At 33.3% G+C, this 24,899-nt stretch overlaps 3 protein-coding genes and 1 long non-coding RNA gene across 8 annotated transcripts; 1 reads left to right on the top strand and 3 right to left on the bottom strand.

The window, feature by feature from the left end:
* Positions 1-1,937: 1,937 nt before the first annotated feature.
* Positions 1,938-2,922, top strand: LOC107425834 (LOB domain-containing protein 29). Its single transcript, XM_025076976.3, has 2 exons — positions 1,938-2,240; positions 2,407-2,922. Exons 1-2 carry the CDS (start codon positions 1,962-1,964, stop codon positions 2,821-2,823), a joined length of 696 nt encoding a protein of 231 aa, XP_024932744.3. The 5' UTR covers positions 1,938-1,961; the 3' UTR covers positions 2,824-2,922.
* A 7,526-nt stretch (positions 2,923-10,448) lies between these two features.
* On the bottom strand, positions 10,449-13,016 carry LOC107425917 (LOB domain-containing protein 16). Its single transcript, XM_016035977.4, has 2 exons — positions 11,514-13,016; positions 10,449-11,000 (listed from the first exon to the last, which is right to left on the bottom strand). Exons 1-2 carry the CDS (start codon positions 11,802-11,804, stop codon positions 10,674-10,676), a joined length of 618 nt encoding a protein of 205 aa, XP_015891463.1. The 5' UTR covers positions 11,805-13,016; the 3' UTR covers positions 10,449-10,673.
* A 1,325-nt stretch (positions 13,017-14,341) lies between these two features.
* On the bottom strand, positions 14,342-15,844 carry LOC107425943 (uncharacterized). Of its 3 annotated transcripts, XR_007243063.2 has the most exons (6): positions 15,703-15,844; positions 15,515-15,617; positions 15,302-15,420; positions 15,059-15,197; positions 14,730-14,929; positions 14,342-14,614 (listed from the first exon to the last, which is right to left on the bottom strand). It is a non-coding gene; the product is annotated as an uncharacterized LOC107425943 (long non-coding RNA). The 3 variants fall into 3 exon arrangements; XR_003057234.3 differs by having other exon boundaries at positions 15,059-15,420; XR_003057235.3 differs by having other exon boundaries at positions 14,741-14,929; positions 15,059-15,420.
* A 1,834-nt stretch (positions 15,845-17,678) lies between these two features.
* Positions 17,679-24,818, bottom strand: LOC107425942 (poly [ADP-ribose] polymerase 1). Of its 3 annotated transcripts, none has more exons than XM_048481163.2 (20): positions 24,469-24,818; positions 24,011-24,060; positions 23,719-23,908; positions 22,822-23,008; positions 22,387-22,729; positions 21,986-22,181; positions 21,721-21,885; positions 21,526-21,586; positions 21,339-21,402; positions 20,998-21,264; positions 20,317-20,551; positions 20,110-20,219; positions 19,963-20,039; positions 19,657-19,817; positions 19,146-19,337; positions 18,838-18,946; positions 18,660-18,742; positions 18,376-18,513; positions 18,076-18,258; positions 17,679-17,948 (listed from the first exon to the last, which is right to left on the bottom strand). In XM_048481163.2, the coding sequence occupies exons 1-20, from the start codon at positions 24,616-24,618 to the stop codon at positions 17,901-17,903; spliced, it is 3,009 nt and encodes a 1,002-aa protein (XP_048337120.1). In that variant the 5' UTR covers positions 24,619-24,818; the 3' UTR covers positions 17,679-17,900. The 3 variants fall into 3 exon arrangements, with proteins under 3 accessions (XP_048337120.1, XP_048337121.1, XP_015891501.3); XM_048481164.2 differs by having other exon boundaries at positions 19,227-19,337; XM_016036015.4 differs by having other exon boundaries at positions 20,998-21,249; positions 24,469-24,817.
* Between the last annotated feature and the right edge of the window lie 81 nt (positions 24,819-24,899).

The raw sequence follows: 24,899 nt of genomic DNA, 5'->3' as shown, positions 1-24,899 counted from the left end.
TGATCCCATTCATTAATTAATTCCTGATTGTTCATTAAGTACCCCCAGATATTGCTTCATGATCAATAGATGGGGTACTTGAATATGTTACCCGGAGCCTCTAGACAGGTTAATTGGGTCAGCAAAAATAGTTTTGACTTATTGTCTGACCTGGACTCAACGTGGCAGTACAAATACATCTTCGGGGTACAAACAAATTTTTATCTCTAGTAACAGTGTTTTCCCTGATTTTCTGATTTATTTAGGCTGACTTTGATTTTTTTTTTTCCCCCCAATTATTTTACTAATGAAGCTATTGGGCTATTTTGATGGAACATTTTTTATGGGGTACTTACAGTTATTACTCTTTTTTTTTTTTTTTTTTTTTAAATCTATAGGGAAGTTATTATTTGTTAATTAATTTATGAAAAAAATATCATTGAAATTTCTTTAAAAAATTAATAGAAAAAAAAAAAGGAAAAATGAAGAAATAAAAAATAAGATCCATAGCTAGACGTAAAGCATATTGGTAAGGAGAGGTGCTTCCTTCTTTGTCAACTAGGATGCACTAAGACAATATAAGAGTGCGCCCTTAAGATCTTCAAAGGAGGAACCAAGTCAAGTTTTTTTTTTTTTTTTTTTTCTTTAAAATGAGATGGGACAATATATAAATTAATTTAGGATGAGATGAGTTTTTATTACTAATTGGATAAGAATATGATTTTGTTGTTTATTTAATATTTTCCCTTATTAAATAAAGGACTGTCTTTCCGGTTCTGAGTCTAACAAAGTCTTGCTGATCATGTAAATGCTTTTGCAATTCAATTTTGTACATCAAATGAAATAAAATAGAAATGTAATTAATATCACTAGCTTTTCTCAAATATATAAATATATATTCCTTCAATCCCAATACATAAAACTTCGATATTTGCTCCCAGATTCTCAAGAAACACACCCACCAAAAGATTAGGTTAAAAAACAAAAACAAAAAAAGAAGAACAGAAAAGAAAAGTAAATAGCCAGTTCGCAAGGTACGTATTGAGCGTTTCTTTTTCTTTTTTTTCTTCCACGATGAAAGCGTGTTCATAGAATGTAATATACTTGATATATATATATATATATATAGATATATATAAGTCGGTAAAATATCTTTTACCAAAAAAAAAAAAAAAAAAAAAGAAAAGTCGGCAAAATATCATATAATTACCGAAAAAAAAGTCGGTAAAATATGATAGTTGAAGATTTTGGTTATAAACGTGGCTACTTTACTAAAGCAGTCTAGATATAGATGTTATCTAGATGCAATAGTTTTTGTTTTTATTTATTTATTTATTTATTTTTTTAAGATGTAATAGTTAGGCCTTCAAATAATTCAATGAATTAACTAATTAACAAATCATTATTACAATTCACAGAAACCTGAACGAGGCCTTATATCCTTAGCATAATTATTAATTTGACCCATCAAATCAATATTTCTTCTAGTACTGTTCATTCAACCTGTAAATATAGCTGCAGTTATCACATGATGAACTATAGATACAAGGATCAAATATATATATATATATATATATATTCAAACCCAGATCAGAGCCCATTTGAAAATCCAATCATATAAAAGGAAGCAAATAGAATTAATGGGGTTTGGTTTTTGTGATAGTTGTTTTGTCGTATAAGGATGTTAAAATGGAATCTCATATCAAAATACAAATTAAAATTTAAAAAACGAAAAAAAAAATGGATGGTGAAAGGGGTCATACCATAAAGAGAAAATAACAATAATAATAATAATGAAATCTGTACCCCATTAAGGGAACCTTATGTAATTAAGTAATCAATTTTATATCATCCATCTTTCTTGCCCTCTAGTGTTTATAAACATTGGTGATAATGCTTTGCACAAAGCTGAGAAAAATAGAAAGCTTTTAAAAAAAAAAAAAAAAAAAACCATCAAATTAAACCCAGAAATATCATCAAGAATGACCGGTTCTGGTTCTCCTTGCGGAGCCTGCAAGTTCTTGAGGAGAAAATGTGTAAAGGGTTGTATTTTTGCACCTTATTTTTGCCATGACCAGGGTGTTAACCATTTTGCTGCAATCCACAAGGTTTTTGGCGCAAGCAATGTGTCGAAATTGCTTGCTCATCTTCCGGTGAGTGATCGTTGCGAAGCCGCGGTCACAATCTCTTATGAAGCTCAAGCTAGGCTTCAAGATCCCATTTATGGATGTGTTTCTCATATTTTCGCCCTCCAACAGCAGGTTTGTATACCTTTTATGACCCTGATATGAAGAAATATTATTGTTGACTAACTAATTAATGAATCCAAACCCTAATTCTTGATCTACTATTTATTCTTAATTGACTTTTAAGCTCTTTTATATATATATATATATATACATCTATATATATATATATATATATCAGGTTGTAAGCCTGCAAGCTCAATTGGCTTCCATGAAAGAACAAGCAGCTCAAAGCTTTTCTAGTGGCTCTGCTTTTGCAAACCCTAATGGAAAAGTACTCTATGGGAAGCTTCCTTTTTCTCAGGCACCACAAGATTGGTTTGAGCCGGAAAACAAAGAAACTGTGCCACAATTCAATCCTAATCTCGCCGCTAACTCTGCCACCATGACATATCATGGAAACGGGGTTATAAATCCAAATTCTATGGAGATTAATTATGAAAACTCAGTGAAAATCCCAGACGAAAATGCCTCATATAGAAGCTTTGAGGAGGTTTCTTGTTTCGACATGCAAATGAACAACAGGCAATATTGCAGTTTTCAGGAAGCAGATGAACTTCAATCCATGGCTTTCGGCTATATTAATCAGCATTCATAAGGGCTTTCAGTGCAAGAGTTCTGTAATATCGGTCGGTGAAAGAAGATTTTGGATACTTTGAAGCTTGCACTTTTTGTTGCTAGGAATAAGTTTAGAAACCCTAGCTAGGAATGTTTATACAAATGGAAACCCCCCCCCCCCCCCCCCCCCCCCCCTATCATCCACCCTATTTTTCTTTCTTTAATCTTAGTGTAGACCGTAGAAAGAGTGGAATAATACCCTAAAAGTCTCTCTTCAAAACTGGAGAATTAATATCATATCTTTTTGAATTGATCTAGCAGTAAGACCTAAAATCTTGAGTACCTTATTTAACTTAAAAGAGTTTCTACTGCCTTTTTTTGTCTAGCTACTTTTCTTTTGCCACATATCGTAATGTGTTGCATACTAATTAACAAATTAATGTCCTTAACTATATATATTCGATTTTGCCTCTTATAAGTTTTGAACTCTCTCAAGCAAATTAATTAGGACCTATGGACTTAGAAGTTCAAAAGCATAACTAGAGATCCAGTGCAGATATATATATATATATATATTTATATATATTTGTATATGTATACGTAGACTTGCTCTCTGCTGTCTATGATTATTGCTATATCAACTATCTTTCTTTTTTCCTGGTAATTAAGCATAGATATAAGTTTGGAAACCAGAAATAAGAGTCATGCAATTGTTACTTTTTGTTTTCAAAAGAGTTTGTTGTCTTGCATTTGGGTCACTACAACCTAGATTCGGAACATTAGACACATATATGCAAGTGTTTTGTGTGTGTTTTTCCAGTCACACAATATTCTACAAGATATATCTATATATGCAGTTTAATTGAATGGTAAGAAGGTAGCTAGCTTTATACTTCTACAGCCTTTGTTATTGCTTGAAATAGAGCTTTGCTCTAGTGTTCATCTGATTAAAATTCTTAGATAGGACTACAAATTATGCATGTGTAAGTAATATGAAAATCTGTTTTAGTTATAGCCCCTGTGAAAACTGTATATTGTAATGTTGATAAAAAAACTAGGCCCTATAGTTTGTCCATATACTTTAAAGTGTTCGCTAGTTTAAAAATGAAAACATGGTATTGTTCTTCAAATGACCATATTTTGTGTTTTCTAGAACAAAAAGACGGTTTAATTCTTTTTTGCTTTGACGTTTCAAGTGTCCATTTGTTTATTTGTACATATCATTTGGATATATGTTACAAAGATTTCATCTTTGCCTAAAGCCCTAGCAACTGCATGCAGTCTATCTATCTATATATATATATATATATATAAATATATATTGTATATGAATTGGGATTCTAAAATGTAATGTTTTTATATATATGCATGTCTGCTTCTAAAGCATGTGGGAAAAACATGATGTATACATCACAAAATGTTTGGTCTGTTTCATGGGCGCAAAACACACTTTAATCATGAACCATGCATGCTTGTTTTCAGATATATATATATATATATATATATATAGAGTGCTTAATTAGATTGCTTGATTATCATCAGGAATCAGAATAATGTTTTCGAAAGATTTAAAAGAAAAAAGGTAGTTAATTCTATAAAAATTACAGCTCTAAAAGGATTAACCTACATGTTAGCTAGTATTCAGATTATACAAAACTATCATTTTAATTAGTGCACATGATTTTCTTAACATGTTTAATTTGTAAAAGTTTATATGTTATGCAGGTGAAGGCCAGTTTTCTTGAATTGGAATGCTTGTGTTGTTAGCTAATTATCATATGTTTTCCAGTTATATATTAGACTGCAATGGTCTAGTAGTAATTTAACAGCCATGTAAAGAGGAAGGCAAAATGACTAATCTGAAATCAAATTACTTCCACTCTTAATATATACAATATTTATCTATCTTGTATTATGATCTTTGATATTTAAATCAAGTGTACAATTTAAATCTCTATGATTATTTCCTTTTTCTTTTTTTTTTCTTTTCTTTCAAATATTATTGGTGTGGAGATTCAAATTGGAAATCATTATTTTAGTAAACAATAGTTTGGCCTTGCAAAGATGAGCTGAGAAATAGAAATGTAAATGTTTTTAGAATTTATTTTAAATTACTGTTTATTTTAAGGGTGTGCATTCATTACTCCATTTTTTATTTTTGTTTATATTTTGGGGAGCTCTACTTTTCTTCTTTTTTACCCAAGGTCGGCCTAAGGTTTGGGCCTAATGTGCAATACCACAACGTCTCCCATTTGGTCAGGCGCCCCTAACATTTTTAATTTTCTTCTTGATTTTTCAAAAAAATATTTAAAATAGTGTTAAAAAATTGAAAAATAACCACCAAAAAAAAAAAAAAGGACCCTTTTTATTATTTTAGATTTTTTATTAACTAGCAACTAATATCTTTAAATGATATTTTAATTTTCCAAGAAAAATTAGAAACAAAGTTATCTTTTTTTTCTCTTTTTTTCCTCCTATAAAACTACAATGGTGGTGTGGTTGTTTCTTGAATACATACAGCGTATAAACACTCTCACCTTTATAATGTCTTATCGTTTAAATGGATGGATGGACAATAGCATCTATTGAACCAAAAAAATGACAAAATAATTTGATTGTAGTTGTTTAATTATTAATTTTGCATGTAAAAATACTAAAAGAATAAACTTTAACTATTAGAAATGCTAGAGCATCATAGCATGAAATTATGAATTATTTTTATTTAATAAAAATTATTATTTCTGTTTATTATATTTATTATTTATTTTAGGATGATATAAAAAAATTAAATAAAAAATGAAAAGCTCTACTTTACTTCTTCTTTCCTTTTGGGGAACAGGTGAGAATATGAATTTCTAACTCAGAACCCAAAAGTATTTTCTAATTGGGCCTAAAAGCTTACCTGTGTGGCCCAATTTAATTTGTCCAACGTGGATCCATTAGAGAAGAAAGAAAGCTCATTGAAATGTGTAATATCCCAAAAATGGAAATGACGGAATGGGCATTTTTTTTAAGAAGATAGCGATTTCATTCCCAAAAAAATAAAAAAAGTGATCGATCCAATTATTATTCTTGTTTTTTCTTTTTTTTTGGATCAAATTATTCTAGTTTATTTTGTTAAAATGTTTGACTGAATTGTAATATGAATATATTAATAATCCATTTATGAATTAAATTTCCGAACTGCTTAATCATCTAAAATTGTGGTTAGAAGTAGAAATTTAATTTACAGTCCAATATTCTCTCTATCAAACAAACTAATTGTAGTTGTCTTACCTCCATGACTGCAACAATTATAATGTGCATTTGCCAAAACTACCCTTTCTCCCCCCAAAAAAAAAAAAAAAAATATATATATATATATATAAAAATTACAATATCATAGCCTAGTTATAGATTCATAAAATGGCATGATCACCATTAAAAAAACACAAAGAAGAAGAAGAAGAGCAAGAAGAGGCTACGGTGGTTATGGATAATTGAGAGGCATAGAGAAACATGTTGATGGGCTTAACCTTTCTCAACATTGAGAAGACAGAATCATATTATGAACTTTAGTGAAGTATACAAAAGCTCTCCAAAAGCATACAAATATTGTTTGGTGTTTTTCAAACTAACACGCAGCACACAGCTCAATGATCTTAAATCATATTACCAAACTTTTCAACTACATAGGTGTATATATATATGTATATATATATAATATTTGTATACTTTTCTATCTTTCTCCTATTTATTAATATTAATGCTAATATTTTCTTTTAATTTCAGTGGCATTTCAATTACTTACTTCCCCTCCAACTTGTTGCTGGTCCCCATTATCGGATGGCTTGGATTGCACATGTGTGAGCATAAATGTTTCAACAGTCAAAATATGTTATAGCATTTTATAAGCCCCAGAAAAAAGACTTTGGCCAATGGCCCCCTTCATGCTTTCTTTTATATTTTCTCTTTGTATATGCTTAGTCCAATAGCCCAACCTTGACCAAATTCACTATTTTATCTGACAGTGCTCAATTATAAATCCTGTATTCTATAGATAAACAAATGTATATATTTATATATATATATATATATATAAATTCATGCCAAATTGTTTGGGTATAGAAGAAGAATAATAAAGTAAACAAACTGGAAGAAATCTCAGCACTATCAATGCCCAAAGGGAACACAATTTGTCACAGTTTCAAACATGTAAAAAATAAAAAAATAATAAAAATAATAATAAATAAATATTCATCTCCTTGAAGAAGGAAACTGCGGCAAGGAAGAAGAGGGGCTTAACTTTTTGCGTTGTTTGAACTACACATTCTAAAGCAAAGTGTGTTCACTTCTTTCTTGTCTTCTTTTTTGGGCGACAACTTTTTCCTCTTGAACTCACATTCAACTCATCATCACTCATTACCCATTAAATAAATGCTTCTTTTAATTAACTTTTTTTTATGAATAGAATAAAATAAAATGCACCTGATGATGGACTCCAATGGGGAATATTTACATTTTTATTTTGTTTTTCTTATTCATATTTATATATTTTTTTCTCATTAATTGAGATTGTTTAATGCCAAAGAGGCGTAGACAAGTATGAAAGTGGTTACAAGCCGCTTGACTAAAAACTAGTTATAGAATAAGTTTTTAAATTTTTCTTCCCCCAAAAAAAAAAAAAAAAAAAAAAGAATAAGTTTTTTAATTTGTGCCAAACTAGTCATGGGCTCGAAGTACATGGAATTGAATAATCCAATGTGGCTTGACTATAAGATTATGTATTCTCGAATCTCAACCGCATAAATTAACATTTTGTTTAGTATTTATTTTTCTTATTGATTGTAAGTAGTTGTAACTAAACTCCTGATTGGATTGCCTTAGTCTTTATAAGAATTTCTTTTTAATAGATTTTGTTAATTTGACCATGTATTAAAAAAAGCTAGTTCCTCAAAGTATAAAATTGTTCATCTAAAACATTTTTTGCTTTTAAAATTAAGACATAAATGTGATGCATAAAACCAAACAAGAGCTCAAAAGTTTAAGCCTTAATTTGATCATGTGATCTGATCATTTCTGCCTAGGAGAATCGCCACGTGTAAATCTTTGAATGACCCAATTTAGAACCCTTAAATTAATTTTATGTCCTCAATCATTTTTTTGTAACAGGGTTGCTTAGAACAAATTTAGATTGATCTAGTAGTATAACTCTCACACCTATCTATTTGAAATTGCGGTTTTGAGTCACATTTCCTTGTTTACGTTAAAAATATTATTGTAATTCTTGTCCATTTTATATATATATATATATATATAATATGCTTTTTTCTCCCTCGAACCTTGAATATCCAATTGTCATCCAAAACCCAAAAAAGTCCAAAAATTGTCATTGATCGAATAAAACTTATATGGTATTGAGCTAAATATTTTAATTACATGAAAATTTATTAATATCCGACATGCAATTATGTACTCATATGGTTTCCGTTTTGTTTTGAAGACTAAAAGGCGAGTCGATTCATCCGATCACTCAAAGAAGTACTGAAGTACATTCTGAAGCTTTGAATGAAGCCAGAATCTTTCATATTCAAGCCAAAAGAAAATGTAATATATTTTCTTGCATCTGTTCTTCATTTTACTTGTTTTATAAATTTCTCCTCCGTAAATTGTCGGGCGCAAACAATTTCATGTCATCAACTTATATATATATATATATATATATAGAGAGAGGGAGAGAGAGAGAGAGACAGAGAGAGAGAGAGAGATGTAGAATTTGTTTCTTTTTTATATATATAAAAAAAAAAGGTGGTACATAGGATTTGATATTAGTACTTTTCACTTGAAACAATGATTATGCTATTTTAATGTCTCCGGACAAAGTTAATTGAGCTACAAAGATGTGACTAGCTCATTGCATTTGTATTTCAATTGATGATGCTAAAATTGGTTTGACTTTGATCTTCATGGGTCACTTTGTCATCTATTCACAGCTTTGTCATATATATATATATATATATATTAATTTGCGGAGAAGAAAAACATGTTCTCAAAGATATATACACTGGTTGTATGCTCAAGCTATAGAAGACTTTTATTTTACTAATTTATTCATAAATAGCAAAAGAAGCAAACGATTCGAAGCTAATTTTGAAGAGATTTGCTTATATTAATGGTAGGTTATTTACAGAAAACCAAAACAATTTTACTCTCATTTTGGGTTGGATATTGTATAAAAGTTTTGCTCAAAAGATGTACTAGAAGCAAATGATGTACCCCTGTGCATTCAATCAAGGGAACACATTGTCTACATAAACGAATACAAAATCATAGCAAATGATATTAAATCTATAAATTAGACTTATAATGTTAGGTGAACCTACTTGTTAGGACATAAGCCCTCCAACCAAGTGGGTCCTTTTCGCTACTCACCTCAAGGCCTCTGTGTTTGTCTTTAACAGCAATTATAGCATATTAGTATTCATCCTCTGATCATAATCCCTAGCTAATTTCCATTTTGTGATTTTTTTTTTTTCATTTTTATAATTCCAAACCTAACTCATCATGTCAACCTTTGGGGATGTATCCCTATTACAAGACAAACTATTGACATTCAGCTTAAGGATACTTTCTTTTTCCCTCCATAAATTTCCTTTTTATTTGGATTCAAGGAATTTGATAACCTGTTTATTTGGATATTGGGAGGAGGATATTCAAATTCAGGATCATTGTCTCAAAAAAAAAAAAAAAAAAAATGTCATTCATTTGTCACGACAATGATGATCCTACTAAGTTAATTACATGCGTCATGCTAATTAAGTTGATCTTCTACACTTAATAAATTTAATTATGCAATAATATTTTGGTAGCAATAATATTATGCAAGAATTCTTATTTGGATTAAAGGAAGTTGACAAAAAAGGATAATGTTAATATTGCCTTGATGCCTTACTAAGTTTTTTTTTTTTTCCCCGAAAGGAATGCCATTTGTTTTTTTTTTCCAAAACGGAAATGGCATTTACATTCAAATTCTGGATCATTATCTGAAAAAAAATAAAAAAAAAAAGAGGGGTCAGTTGGCTATCCCTGCAGCGATGGTCCCTACTAAATTTATTACATGCATCATGTTAATTATGTTGATTTTCTACTTAGTAAACTTAATTATGCAATAATATTTTGTTAGCAATAATTAATTCATGCTAAAAGCAAGTTTTTCTAAAAAAATTTTAAGTCATGATAAGGACAGTGGGGACCAATCATCTTGTTTTGGATCAAGGAAAAGAGTAAGCTATACTGCTCTTGGGATTCTAAGTTTCAATATTATTCAACTGTAGGGGGTGTGCTCTTTTTACCATACCCCTTTCTTAAATTAAATTATCATATTGGAGAAAGGACACCATAGAGTTCAAACTTGTATATATATATATATTTTTTATTTTTTTGGTTAAATAGTTCAAACTTGTATTTGGATATTATATTTGAATTTAACAGGTAGAGAACGTAAACAACTTGAAGATGACCCTAATTCCAAAGTTTCTTTTGTTGCATAATGTCAATGGAGCCAACGTCTCCATTATTGTCCTTCAGTCAAAAAAACTACATTATCTTTAACAAGTTTTATTGTCACCGTGTGGTAGTAGTACTCCTTTGTGTGCTCAATTAGCAGCCGATTAATTAAACTATATCTTCACGCAGAGAAAATAAACTATTATCTTATTACTCATTCATTGCAGAAGAAGTAACAGATTAAAGTTTTTGGTCGAACAAAAAGCAAAACTCCTACATTTTGACTAATTATCAAATTGTAGTAATTTTTTTTTTCTCCCCAAATTAAGACTCTGTATATATACATTCATTTTTGGGCATATATATATAGCTAGCTCATCATCATGATACGTGATCATTAGCTAGCTAGTTCCTCATCATTCTGAGGGCCAAAGCCTGAAGCTCACCCAAGTCCGTAGTTGCATTATTTGGTCTTTTCTTAGAACAAGGTTGGAGAAGTGAGAAATCCTCTCTGCAGCCTTGTAATTCCTGCGTGCTCATTCCATCATTGTTATGCTCAACCGATTCGAGTGAGCTTTGAGGTGAAATGGGGTTCCTGTAGTTCCCATAGTTTGGAAAGTTGGCGCCTCCATTGGCAAATCCTGGCCATTGATTTTCCATATTCCTTGATTCAATCAGGTTTTGAGCTAGTTGAGCTTTTGCCTGCATCAATTGTGCTTGCAGGCATGCCACCTACGTATATATATATATTTATATATACATAAGATGGAGGGAAAAGATCAGAATTTGTTGGAAGAATTATCATCGACATGCATGATGTATAGCACATGGTAGCCACATATACAAATAATATTCTTTTAGCGCATATATTAATCAGTGGGTCAAGATATTGTATGTACTGGCTAGCAAAGTAGGAAAAGTACAAAAACAAAAATGAGACAAAAAAAACAAAGAACATAACAGGGTGGAAAATTCTTTGGTGAATTGGATTTCCACCTGATGAAAGATTTCAAACAATTAACTATCACTTAATAGAATCATACATTCATGGCTGGCTAGCCAAGAATTATGTGGAAACCATATGGGAAAGGGAATGAAATTGCTATGATTTTGGCTTATTTAGTATTAATTACCAACTACAAGTTTAGAGAACTATATATATCTTTATTTATAGCTAAGCGGTCTGAGGACAATTGACAGAAATCGTTAATGAAAGATGCAGATAGAGGAAGAGAAAGGCCAAACCTGCTGTTGCAAGGCAAAAATGTGAGCAACACATCCATAAACAGGGTCTCTAATCCTTGCTTGAGCCTCATAAGCAATTGTGACAACTGCCTCACAGCGATCAGGAACAGGGACATGCAAAAGCAGCTTAGAAACATTGCTAGCACCAAACACTTTGTGAATGGCTGCAAAACGGGCAGGTCCTTGTTCGGAGCAAAAATAAGGAGCAAATATACAATCGGATGCACACTTGCGCCTGAGAAACTTGCATGCCCCGCAAGGAGACCCTGTTCCATGAGTCCCAGATGCCATGTCTTCTATCAAACTCAGAGAGGAAGAGAGAGAGAGAGAGATAGAGAGAGAGATAACAGATACAGAAACTGATAGAGAGAAGAAAAAGAAAGAAGCAAGAGAGAGAGAGAGAGAGTTATAAAAAATTAAGGCACACGAGCACACTAGGAAATGGTGCAAAAAAAATGGAGGAGGGAGTTTAGTTTGTCTTAAGGGTAAGGGGTAGTAAAGGACTAAGGTGGGGAAGTGGGGCAATTTTGAGTGTTAAGAAGAGCATAAAAGGGAAAGAGGGGATTCTTATAAGGGTGTAAATGGGGAACATGGAAGGCCCTTCTGTAGGGTTCTTGGGGAACATTTTTTTAATGGTGCTTGCAATATGGGTCTACCTTCTTTATTGGCTTAGTCCCAATTTCATTTTTAACGTTATTTTTTCTGTTTTCACATGTATACATATATTATCATTATAATAATCTCTTTTTTTATTTTGAAATTTTAAATCCATAATTTTTCAAATTGATGGCTTATCAATATCATTTCACCATATGTATATATATATATATATTGTTAATTCTTTTATATAAGTTTCATATTATCTAAAGAATTTGTTTATTTTGGTATAAAGATTGAAAATTGGGGGTTTAGGCAATGTTTTATATATTTTCCGCCGAACGCCGCACCTGGGAGCTGCTGCTGCTGCTATTTGTCGCCTTGTGACGCTGTGTGTTAGTGCCACCTGCCGGTAAAACGTCTAACGACAACCACTACTCTTAATGATTCAGATACCTCAACCAAATTTATATTTATTCATATTTTATATTGCTGCAAATTATTAATTTATATGGTGGTAAAGGACAAATTTTGATCAACATACTAATTATTTTTTTATTTAATAAGAAATCAGCAATGCTCTCCACCCAGATTCTCAAAATGGGATTGCTCTTAATTAAATCAACAGGTTATTTTCTTCATATTTTAACAGTTATTTTGTTTTCGTGGAAATTAATGTGTATAGCAAGGAAACTATAAGTGGCTGTTTGGAGTTGAAAGAGTAACTTTTAATTTTAATAGAAAGTGAAAGTTGTGTTATAACCTCGTGCGGTATCCTCCATTCATCGCATGAGACAGAAAATTAAGAAACTACTTAAAAAGTAAGCAAGACAAAAACTAAAGTTACTTTTTTAATAAAAACCCATCATTTTTACCAAGCACACCTCCATTTGCACTTAAAATAAAAAATAAAAAAAAAATTAATTCACATTTTTAATTACCTTTTTTTCATGAATGACCTTAACTTAAGGCATTCTAAGATTTTCTCCAAAGTATTGCATAGAAAACTCCATCAAAGGACTAACACAAACACTTGAGATTAACTTTCTGCATCTTCAAGAAACAACCCAACTTGACTAGTTAATTTGTTAGAATCCCTTGATTTAACAAATCCCAAATTGGAATTTTGCCAATCAAAGTGTGAAACCCAGTTTTTGTTTCTTTTATGCTGACTTTTTTTTAGGTGAAACTTCATATGAACCTCAGAGCATTCCAGAACAGCTAGCCATAGAGAAGAAAATAGCAAAAGTGGTGGAAGACCAGCTAGCCACGTCCATGGACTGGGACCAGAAGTTAAAATATATATATATTTGTAAATGAAAAGAAGCCAAATAAAGAAACTAAAGCTGCATGGATGGATTCGTCATTGTTAATAGAGGAAAATGGCCGTTTGCAGCAAAAAGTTACGTTTTCCATGTCATACTTTGTTACCCCTGACTCTGGGCAAGCTGTGTCGGCTAGCCAGCTTGCAAATCTTTGTTGCCAAACACCTCCTTAACATTGAATTAAGCTGCTGAAGATGGATGAATATATGGATCATTGGCTTAGCTCCTTCCACATAAGTTATAACCATGAATGACATAAGCTTCCATTCATTGCACAACTCCAGCAAAATCATCATCAAATCACATGGCACACATACAAATATTTGAATCACCAACAAAACTCCATACACTGCCATTAATCTGGACATATATGTATGTATCGACCATTTTCATAAGTTTTCTCAATTTTAGTTTACATTTTGTTATCAACCAACAAGAGTCTATGTGTAAATAATTCTTGGCTTCCAGTTCCAATATCTATCTACTCTTTTGAAAAAATAAAATAAAAAAATAATTCTCCAATAGTTAATTGTTATTTCCTTTCACAATACAATGCTGTCACATTGGGTTATCCATTATCCCCAAACATAGGGATGAAAAACAGGAAAGACCTCAGCAAATGAAACTGAAACGGTTTTAGGGAAAGTTAGCCAAAGACATTCTTTGCTTTTTGCAAAATGACCATTCTGTAGAATTTGTACACTGAAAAATTGGATCAGCCGTCGAAAAAATTCTACACAGCATGTGCTGACCCAAAACTACTTGCTCAATTTATACATTACTGACTTAAAACCAATTTAAATAAGTTTTGGATATCAATTATTGTTGGATTTTAAACAAGATCTTCAATTTGATGGTTCATTAATCAAGCCAAAAATAAAAATAAAAAATCGTTTAAACCATGTATCTAATAGGGACTTAAAATTAACGGGATAGAAATTTTACAACAAAAAAGACTAAGGTATATACAATGACCGTGCAGAGTTGTGAAATCAAAAAGATAAATACCATGTCAATTCAAGAATTCACAAATCCACAACCACCACCACCATATATATGTACAGTGACCTCATTACTGAATCATCCAATTAGTACAATGACCTTGTCATTGAGTATTCCTAGCTTTCCTCCTTACCTCTTGTGATGAAACCTCACCTTCAACAAGAATTGCATCTTAACCTGTTCAACAATAATAATTCAATTTAGTCATATATATATATATATATATATACTACAAACATGTGCATATTTCCCTCATAGAACAATCAAAAACAAAACTTGACAACTTAATTACTTGAGCTGTACCGTAGACAATGTACACATTATACATCAGTTCGGATGCCTTGACACGGGATGGTACCAGTTTCCCACAAGGAACTACAACATTATCCCTCCATTTTACACATTCAGGCTCCTTAGGCTTCTTCTTTGATTAGGTTTCTTCTTGGCAAGTCCTTTTCTGGAGTGCTTTCCTTCAGGAGGTTTATTCATACGCTGAATGCCAGTTAGTTTAAATAAATTAAAGAGGGATATACGTCAATGAAATTGATTAAAGAGGCAAACACACAGTTCCAACAGAGATCCACAGACACATTTACAAATAAAACTAGAGTTTGAGCTTACCTTGACCTTATTGAGTTCATAGACCTCCCCAAGGGCAACTTCGCTGAGAAGCATGAGGCCCAGGGGATTTCTCTTGTCGGTATAGCAATACTGAGCACTCTTATTTGCAATATAAGCAAACTAAAATCCCCTTGCCAAACTGTAGTTTAAAATATTGAACTTTGAGTCTTACAAAAAGTGGATGCATTTCACGTATCCAACGGTTCATGAGTATGCACACCCAACAAATGCATGCATGTGCACCTGCAGGACACACTGAGACAGAAACAGAGAGAGCACCATGTAACCAGTAGCTGGAGCTTCAGGAGGAGCTATTCTCAGTCCCTGGCTAAGCATGCCCACAAAGTTTGTGAGCCGAGAACCTGACAAAAGTATTCATTTGTTATATTTCAACTTCAAATGCTATTTTCAATGCCCCAGATTCTTTCACATGAAACTAATATCACTGCAACTTACCATGCCAAAGAAGCATTCTATTGTTAAGCTATCGTCTGTAAGGAGCAAATTTATCATGCTCCCCTTTCTTTTCAAGTGAAAAAACTTCTTCGGGACTCCAATCCTGAGGTATTAAGAAAATTATGATTACAGGTAAAATTGTTAGTAGTCCTAAGCAGGATGAGTGATCTGTCCTCAAAATAACCCACCTAGTGTGTAGGGACATGAGTAGCAAGGAGGTATTTCTCAATCAACTGATAATCTTCACTATCATGAGAAAGTGGAGTAATCTCACAGCGGAGCTTCTTGTATTTATCATCCATCAAGTCATCAGTTTCACCATCAAAACCAACCAATCTTGAAGCAATTTCAATATCCTGGAGAGCTTCTAACATTTTCACCAGCCAGAGAGGTTATAAAAAAGAGGGTATCACTATCTCTTGTTTGAAAATGAATGCCGCAGATTATATAGTTAAGACAATCAGTTACTCCTTGTTTGTCTATATGTAGAAACATCTTGCTAACTTAACAAACTTCACAAATTATTACCTAACTGCATTATGGACTATGGATGACAGGAGGGTCAAAAAGAATTCCAAACATATAGATTATGCCTTCACAAATAGGTAGCACCATCTACCTTTGACTTAAAAACATCCTCATTTTTTTATTCATTTCCAACGTTAAAATGTAGGATTATGGGGTTAACAAGCAGGTCACAAAGAAAAATAAGAATGACGACAGCAAACTAGATCTCCAATTAGCAGAATTGATGAAGACGCTCTTCAACGTGGAAACATACAGGCTATATGCGAATTTTCTTTTCTTCTTCTGCATTTGGTTATGCGTGAGAGACAAACGGTTAAATTTTACAGAGCTTCCATGAGGGAATTCAAGATTAACATGTCTGAAGTGCCTCTTGGAAAACTGAGCAGAAACAATATCCAAAAGGGGTACATACTAAATAATCTTGTATATTTCTTTTGCTTTCTTGTTTACCAAACACTATCTGATAACTTTGCCAGTTCTGATAACTTTGCCAGTTTGCAAAGTAAAAAGTAAATAAATAAATAGCCATGTAGTACTGTCTTGGTTCTTTTTGTTTTACTTCTCTATATTCAGGGTTTGAGGCATTAACAGAAATACAGAATCTTTTAAATAGCAATACTCATGATCCTTCTGAGAAAGAAAGTTGAGAATTGGCGTCAGCAACTGGATTTTCACTGTGATCCCTTCAAAACCATTGTCTTTTCGGATGTCTACACGATAAAAAAAATGCAGACATCTATACCATAGAATTCATATATATATGTATATATATATATATATATTTATATGTATGTGTGCATATTTATCTGGACTATTTTTCAAGAGGATTTCAAATTTAGTTTATATTTACTTGTAACTTTTGAATACACATAACATGTTGAGCTTCAATTCAATACCTAAAAACTCATCTATATTTTATTGGTGTAATCTTTCAGAATACAATGTTGTCTCACGTTGGGGGATTAAAAATAGGAAAACCTAGGCAAACGAAACCAAAAGGATTTTGAAAAAAATTAGCCAAAGACAAACTATGAGTTTTTTAAATGAGTACAAAAATGTACCCCAAAATATTGCTGTCCTTAGAAAACCTATACAACATGGACATCTATCTTTTCCGACTTACAATTTTTAACCCACCTAAATCTTTCTCTTCCTTCTTTCCCTTCCACTACGACGTACTCAATCAATAGAGTGTTGGCCCAATACTGATTTCCGCGTTAATTTTGTAGATCAATTATTGTTGGATTTTAACAAAACATGAAATTGATGGTCGAACAGTTTAACATGTTAAAGTAACTAATCAAGCAAAAACAATCGTTTAAACCATGTCTCTAATAGGGATTTGTTACATTGAGTGTGGGATATATTTTACAATAGACGAAACCAAAGACTATATAAGCGATAACCGGCAATGTGTTTGCATCACCTTAATATTACCAACATGGTTTTTGCATGAGAACCCCATATGTGCTTAAATATTTTCTGTAGTATGTGTCCATTTTGTCTTGGGGAGCGCCCATAAATAACAAAAGATGATACCCGCGGAGATGCAATGTTAAACAAGTTTGAAGGAGCATAAAACATAATTATGCATTCTTTTGGGGATTGGGGTAGGGGCAGAGGGGACAAGTGGTGATGAATAGCCGAAAATACTTAACAGTTTCATTAACCACAAAACACCCTTTACATAGGCAAAGCCAAAGTTTAAAGATCTCCAGTAAACCCCCAAAATGAGATCTTCTCCAAATTTGTGGAATCCAAAAGATAAAAGACAACGTCAATTCAAGAATTCACAACTGCACAACCACCACGCTATATACAATGACCTTGTTAGTGAATAATCCAATTAGCTTCCTCCTTAACTCTTGTGATGAAACCTCACCTTCAACAAGAATTGCATCTTAACCTGTTCAGCAATATTAATTCAATTTAGTCAGATAACACAACTATGTGCATTATCCCTCAAAGCACAAATATTTTTCATACTTTTAGTTGGGATACTAAATAAGACAACCCAAAACTTGAGAACTTACTTGAGCTGTGTCGTAAACGATGTACTCATTATACATCAGTTCAGAGGCCCTGACATTGGATGGCACCGGTTTCCCACAAGGAACTACAACATCATTCCTCCATTTTACACATTCAGACTCGTTAGGCATCTTCTTGCCAAGTCCTTTGGTGGAGTGCTTTCCTTCAGGAGGTTTATCCATATACTGAATGACAGTCACAGTGGGTTTAAATAAATTAAAGAGGGATACATGACAAAGGTAAATATGCGGCTCCAACAGAGATACACAGACACAGTAAACAAAACTAGTTTTTGAACTCACCTTGGCCTTCTTGACTTCATAGACATCCCCTAGGGCAACTTCGCTGAGAAGCATGAGGCCCACAGGATTTTTCTTGTCGGTATAGCAATACTGAGCACTCTTACTGACAAGATCAGCAAAGTAAATCCCCTTGCCAAACTGTAATTTAAAAAGTTGAACTCTCAGTCTTAACCCAAAAGATGGATGGATGCCATATGCACTTGTGTGTGACAATGTGCGACACAAATGCATGCATGTGCACCTACAGACAGACATTGACACAGAAGCAGAGACAGAGAAAGCACCATATAACCAGTAGCTGGAGCTTCAGGAGGAGCTATTCTCAGTCCCTGGCTAAGTATGCCCACAAAGTTTGTCAGCCGAGAACCTGATAAAAGTACTCATTTGTTATATTTCAATTTCAGATGCTATTTTCAATGTCCCCAATTCTTTTAACGTGAATTTGATATGAAAGCAACTTACCATGCCAAAGGAGCATTCTATTGCTAAGCTTTTGTCTGTAAGGAGCAAATTTATCATATTCCCCTTCCCTTTCAAGTGAAAAAACTTCTTCAAGTTCAAGACTCCAATCCTGAGGTATAACAAGGCGCCAATTATTATTATTATTGTTTTTTTTTTTTTTTTTTTCCTAAAATGAAAACAAACAATTAAGAAATTTAAGATTATAGGTCAAATAGATACCATGCAAGATGAGTGATCAGTCCTCAAAATATCACACCAACACCCAAAAAAAAAAAAAAAAAAAAAAAAAAAAAAAAAAAAAAAACCACCGTGTGTGTAGGGGCATGAGTGGTAAGGAGATATTTCTCAATCAACCGATAATCTTCACTATCATGAGAGAGTGGAACAACCTCACAGCGGAGCTTCTTGTATTTATCATCAATGGACTCATCAGTATCACCATCAAAACCAACCAATCTTGAAGCAATTTCAATGTCCTGGAGAGCTTCTAACATTTTCACCTGCCAAAGAGATTATAAAAAAGAGGTCCATTATCTGTTTGAATATGAATGAAGCAGATGATATAGTTTAAATGATCGGTTACTCCTGATGGCTCTTAAGTACCTTTAACTCCAATTTCCTGCCTTTTACACAGATGCAGAAATAATAACAACTAAATTTCATGCATTCAGATATTCCTAACAATTTTGTTTGTATATATAAACATCTTGTCGACTTACAAACTTCCCAAATTATTACCTAACTGCAGTATGGATAACAGAAGGGTTAAATAAGATCCAAGACATATAGATGCATGCATTTGCAAATAGCACTGCCTACCTTTGACTTAAAAATATCCTCATCCCTAATAACATGAGGATGTACTGAAGGGATCACAGTGAAAAACCGGTTGCTGGCATCAATGATCAAGCTTTCTTTCACAGAAGGATCATGAGTATTGTTGCTTAAGAGATTCTGTATTTCTGTTAATGCCTCAAACCCTGAATATAGAGAAGAAGGGAAAAAAAAATAAATAAATAAAAAATAAATTGGACATTACAGGTGATATGCAAACTGGCAACGTTATCAGATAGCATTAGTTAAACAAAAATGCATGAGAACTATACAAGATTCTTTAGCACACACCCTTTTGGATATTGGTTTTGCTCAGTTTTCCAAGGGGCATTTCACACATATTAATCTCGAATTCCATCATGGCAGCTCTGTAAAACTAAGCGTTAGTCTCTCACACATAACCAAATAAAGAAGAAGAGAAGAAAATTTGTATATAACCTGTATGTTTCCACATTAAAGAGCATCTTCATCAATTCTGCTAACTGGGGAGCAAGGTTGCTGCTCTCATTCTTATTTTTCTTTGTAACCTGCTTGTTGACCCCATAATCCTACATTTCGCCATTCAAAATGAATAACTATATCAAGAAATGAGCATGGTGGAATAATTTTGGGAAAATACAGGAAAAGATTAGTGATGAACAATACAATATCCAATGGGAAAAATCTGCCTGGCTGCTTCTGAAAATTTTTCTTTTCCCATGCTTCCCATGGATTCCCAGTCTTCTCAAGGAATAAGCGTTTAAATTCACAGATTGCATCTGATTTTGACATCTCCTCCAGTTTTTTCCCTCCAATTTTGTCATTCCCCACTCGACCCCATTTACGAAACACGTAGCAATCTGAATTCTTATCATCTTGGATAATTTGGAGGATATAGTAGCTTTACATAACAAAACATAAGTCAGTTAGAACTCACAAGAGCTAGATGCTTACATAGAAAGTGAAAAGGCACCAAGTAAAAGTTCAAGAGGAAAGAGGAAATTTCTAACAAGAAATTATAATTTACAGGTGAAAAATTAACTTAGCGATAAAAGCCTTTCAGCAAAATAGCAGACTCCTTTGAGATATTCAATGTAAAATTATCTAGAGAACAATACTTTTCCTGTTACTTGCTGTAATAATCAGGTACATATACTAAATAGTAAACTACATTTTCCATCAGATTTGTTACTGCCTCTATGCATAACTGTAAAAGTTGAATTTTGAATAGGCATTATTATGGTTGTAGAAAGTATCTGCTGCTAAGAAATTATATTTTGTTAAAATTAAATAGAAATAGATAAGAATAATGAAATAAATAAATAAATAACACCAATATAAAGGTACCTGTTAATGCCAGTTGATAAGTCAGACATGTTCAAAGTTGTATTATAGATGCTATTACCATCCTCAAGTATGTGGCCGATATCCTGCAGACCAGAAGACTCATGCACAGCACTCCGCCCTTTCACTTTAACAGTGACCATGCTAGAGGCCCCACCTACGGCCTCAACTTTGTAGGGATCAAATGGAAGCTTTTTCTGTTTTTGAAAACAATCAACCAGATAATCTTCCCTAACAATTGGAAGTTTCATTCTCCTGACAATAAAATCACTTCAAGATGATTAAAAATGAACCAAAGAATAAAAGCACCATGCTCAAGACAAGCAATTCCAAAGCATGTTTACCTTGCCTTTCTATTCTCAGCATCGAGATCATTGAGTACTCCACCCACAACCACACAGTTTGTATCTGCACTTATAATTTGTTAAGCAAAAGAATAAACATCATGCATCATAAATCAATAGAAATTATGGCCATACTTCCAGACAAGTCAAGAGATAGGGGTCCATAATTGAGTTCATACACACATACCTTTCTTGATCTTAGCATGATAAGCTCCACCCGCATCTTCAATTTTTCTCCTCCATTCTACCTGCAAAATCACACTCAATAAGAATTAGGAAAACATTGAACTTTTAAGACAGATTCGCAAGCTACAATTAATAAAGCAGTTTCTACACACTGTCGAAAGTTAACATAGACATGAGAAAGGGGGAAAGATCATGCCGTGGTTTCCTTAGGTACTCCAGTAATAGTAACTCTCAAATCTGACAAGCTTTCACTCTTAGAAATCTGGGATTGGCAACTGGAAGCATGGCTTCCAGAAGGAATGCTGGATGATGGTGCTGGGAGTATCCTTGCAGGTTTCCCAACCTTTTGTGATTTAAACCACTACAAGCAATTGGACAAACACAATTCAAAATCAACATTTTTAGTGGAAGAGTCAGAATAAAGATTGCATAATATATATGCATGAGTCCTGTTTTAATACCTTGCGAAGATATTGATTATCTGTATCTTCTGGGACTTTCCATTTCACTTTAAGGCGTTCTGGTTCTCGAGTGGAATAAGAACATTTGCTCCATGCTGAAAGGTAACCATGGCAACGGTACATGCCTCCAGAATAACGAAGAGAACCAGAACAGAGGGGGCAGCTACCAAGTGCCCCAAACATCATTCCATCCGCACTAAACAAGAATTATGACAATGAAGATTGTATTAACATCCACAAAATGCTATGAAAGCTCAGTTATCTAAATAAAGACAATTATCACCTACAACAATTTAAACATCAAAATTAAGAATATTTAGATGGAAAAAAATAAGAAGAAGCATTTATATATTTTTACACGCCTTAAAGAGTTTAAAAGCTATGAACGAAAGGTAAATTACCATCGATCTCGCAAGTCAAGCTCAGATCCTGTTGAATCTTGACCATTGGCTTCAAGCATCTCACGCAATTCAGCTGTTGTTACGTGTTGTTTAAGTTCATCTTTCAAGGCCCACAGTTCTTTAGTTTGGGCCTCTAGTTTACTCTCCAGGTCAGATGATTTTGGGTTTCGATCCTCTGCATCATTATTTTTCCTCACAGATGCACCCCTGCTTTTTGACACATCTTGATCACCCTTTGCAACTTTAGACTTCTGATCACCACCCACATCTGTTTTACGTTTTGTTCCAGCTTTGGAAGTCAATTGCTTCAGTCCTTTACCATCTTTTTCTTCAACTTTGGAGCCTGAAAGGGAAACTACAGTGAGAAAGACGACATATATAGTTTTCAATTCACATCAGAAATAACCTTGTATTAAGAAAAATTAAATGCCATACCACTTTTCTGAGTAGAAGGAACCTTCTTAACTAGGGCACAGACAGTTGCTTGATCAGAAACTGGAAGGGCCCCCCACCCTGTCAACTTCTCCAGTTCAATAGGTTCAGAGGATTCCAAGTAACAATTGGCATGATGCCATGCCAAACCCCTAGCTCCTTGACCCTCAGGCTTGGTGGAAATTCGAACCTAACATCAAATACAAGCAATTATTACAGAGTATACAACTTTGTAAATTAAAAAAATTAAAAGTTCCTGAATAGCTAATTGCATAAATAACTCAATCAAAACAGAATGACACTGAAGAAAAAATCAAGAACCTTACACCTTTAACATTTCACATGCACAGATGTTATGTTATCTTAAGATGTTTTCAGAGGTTCTAATATGGGAATTGTATGAAGTACAAAGCAGACTTACAACTTCAATATTACTACTTAATTCCAACTTGTCTTAAGATGCTATTCTAATCAAAAATTGATCTTAAAGTAATGATTGCAAGTTTCTCATTGTTGTTAACAATTTGCGATTTTCTCACTGCAAGTTCGGCCTACTGAGGGGTCATTAGAAAGTGAGTGAGGCTTGCCATAGATTTTGGTTTGGTAGCATAAGATGTAGATTGTCAGCAAGGGGAGCACCTTAGTCACAGCCGCTTTATGTGGTAGACATTTGGCAAAATGACCCATCAAAAATGCAGATAGCCATCCAACTGCTACAATACTAATAATGGCTCTCTTATTTACCAAAATAAATAAATAAATAATGGCTCTCTTGTGAGAACAAATGAGGGGGGGAAAAAAAAAAAAAGGCATGCAACTTAACCACGAAGAACCATTTTTGTATCATCAATAGGCCTTAGAACATAGAAAAGAAGTTAAAAAGACGCAAAAAGTAGCAACCTCTCCTTTCAAGATCTTTTGACTGCAGCGCCTGCAAGTGGCTCGAGAAGTTTGCGAAACTTCAATACCACATTCCATGTCAATGGCTGTATTTGTTGTTTCTGCCTGCTGCTGACCACTTTCTACGTATTTTCTAATTTTCTGCTGGTCTTCCCATCGGAGCAGCTCCAAGCCCTCAACATCACCAGTTCTAAAAGCAATAAATCAAAAGGCATAGTAGTTAATTTCTACTACTCTTTAGTCTTTACCACTCCATGAAAAAGCCATAAAAACCAATTAAAACAACACGTACGATTTAATCTGCTTTGCTTTCCTCATAATGCATTCAGCATGGTTCCACATCTGATTCAGAACCAAAAACAAACAAACAAAGAATCAAATTTCTAAGCATTAATGAAACAATTGTGGAAATAGCAATATTTTAACACATACTTAAAAGTTAGCACATTCTGTTTTTGGGGTATAAAAAAAATAGCACTTTTTTTTCTTTTTTGTCCCTTTTTTTTTTTTTTTTTTTTGGGGGGGGGGTATTAAAAGGTTAGCACATTTATATTTACGACAAATCACCCAGAAATATGTAAAAGAAAACTGTGGGATTTTTCAGCCAAAAAGAAACAAAAACAGAACAGAGAGTAAGAGGGGTTTCAGTGCCCAGACACAGTAGCATGGCTATGGCAATTGAGGAAAACGGGGGAGGACTGAAAAGGAAAGAAAAAAGGGGAAAATGGAGGATAGTGAAAGAAGTAATACGGGCATGAAGCCGTCGAATTGGGTGGCCTGGACCATCTTGCCAAGGCGGAGCTTCTCTTTGTTAATGGGGTTTTTGCAGGTTTTGCATGACGATCGCGACGACTTTGCATATTCCACCTTCCATGGCTTTTGGTTCTCAAGACTCGCCATTCTTTCTCACCTTTCTCTTACCCACTTCTCCTCTACAGCGTCTCTCTCTCCTCTGTCTGTGTAGTTGTATACATGTACACATATATATATATATATATATAGGTAACTGAATGTGACAAGGAAATAGGAAAAGAAAGTAGAAGTGACCAGGATGTGGGTTTTCTTTGTAGGATCTTTGTCGATCCTTCGGAGCTAGGCTTCACCTCTACGCTTTTATTTATTTATTTGTTTGTTTCTTTATTGGGTCTACTATTTACTGACACTCGGGGCCACAGAGCACA

Source organism: Ziziphus jujuba, chromosome 9, assembly GCF_031755915.1.
Source record: "Ziziphus jujuba cultivar Dongzao chromosome 9, ASM3175591v1".
Taxonomy (NCBI): domain Eukaryota; kingdom Viridiplantae; phylum Streptophyta; class Magnoliopsida; order Rosales; family Rhamnaceae; genus Ziziphus; species Ziziphus jujuba.
Note: the sequence above shows the minus strand (reverse complement) of the source record. Positions and strands in the feature narration are given on the sequence as shown.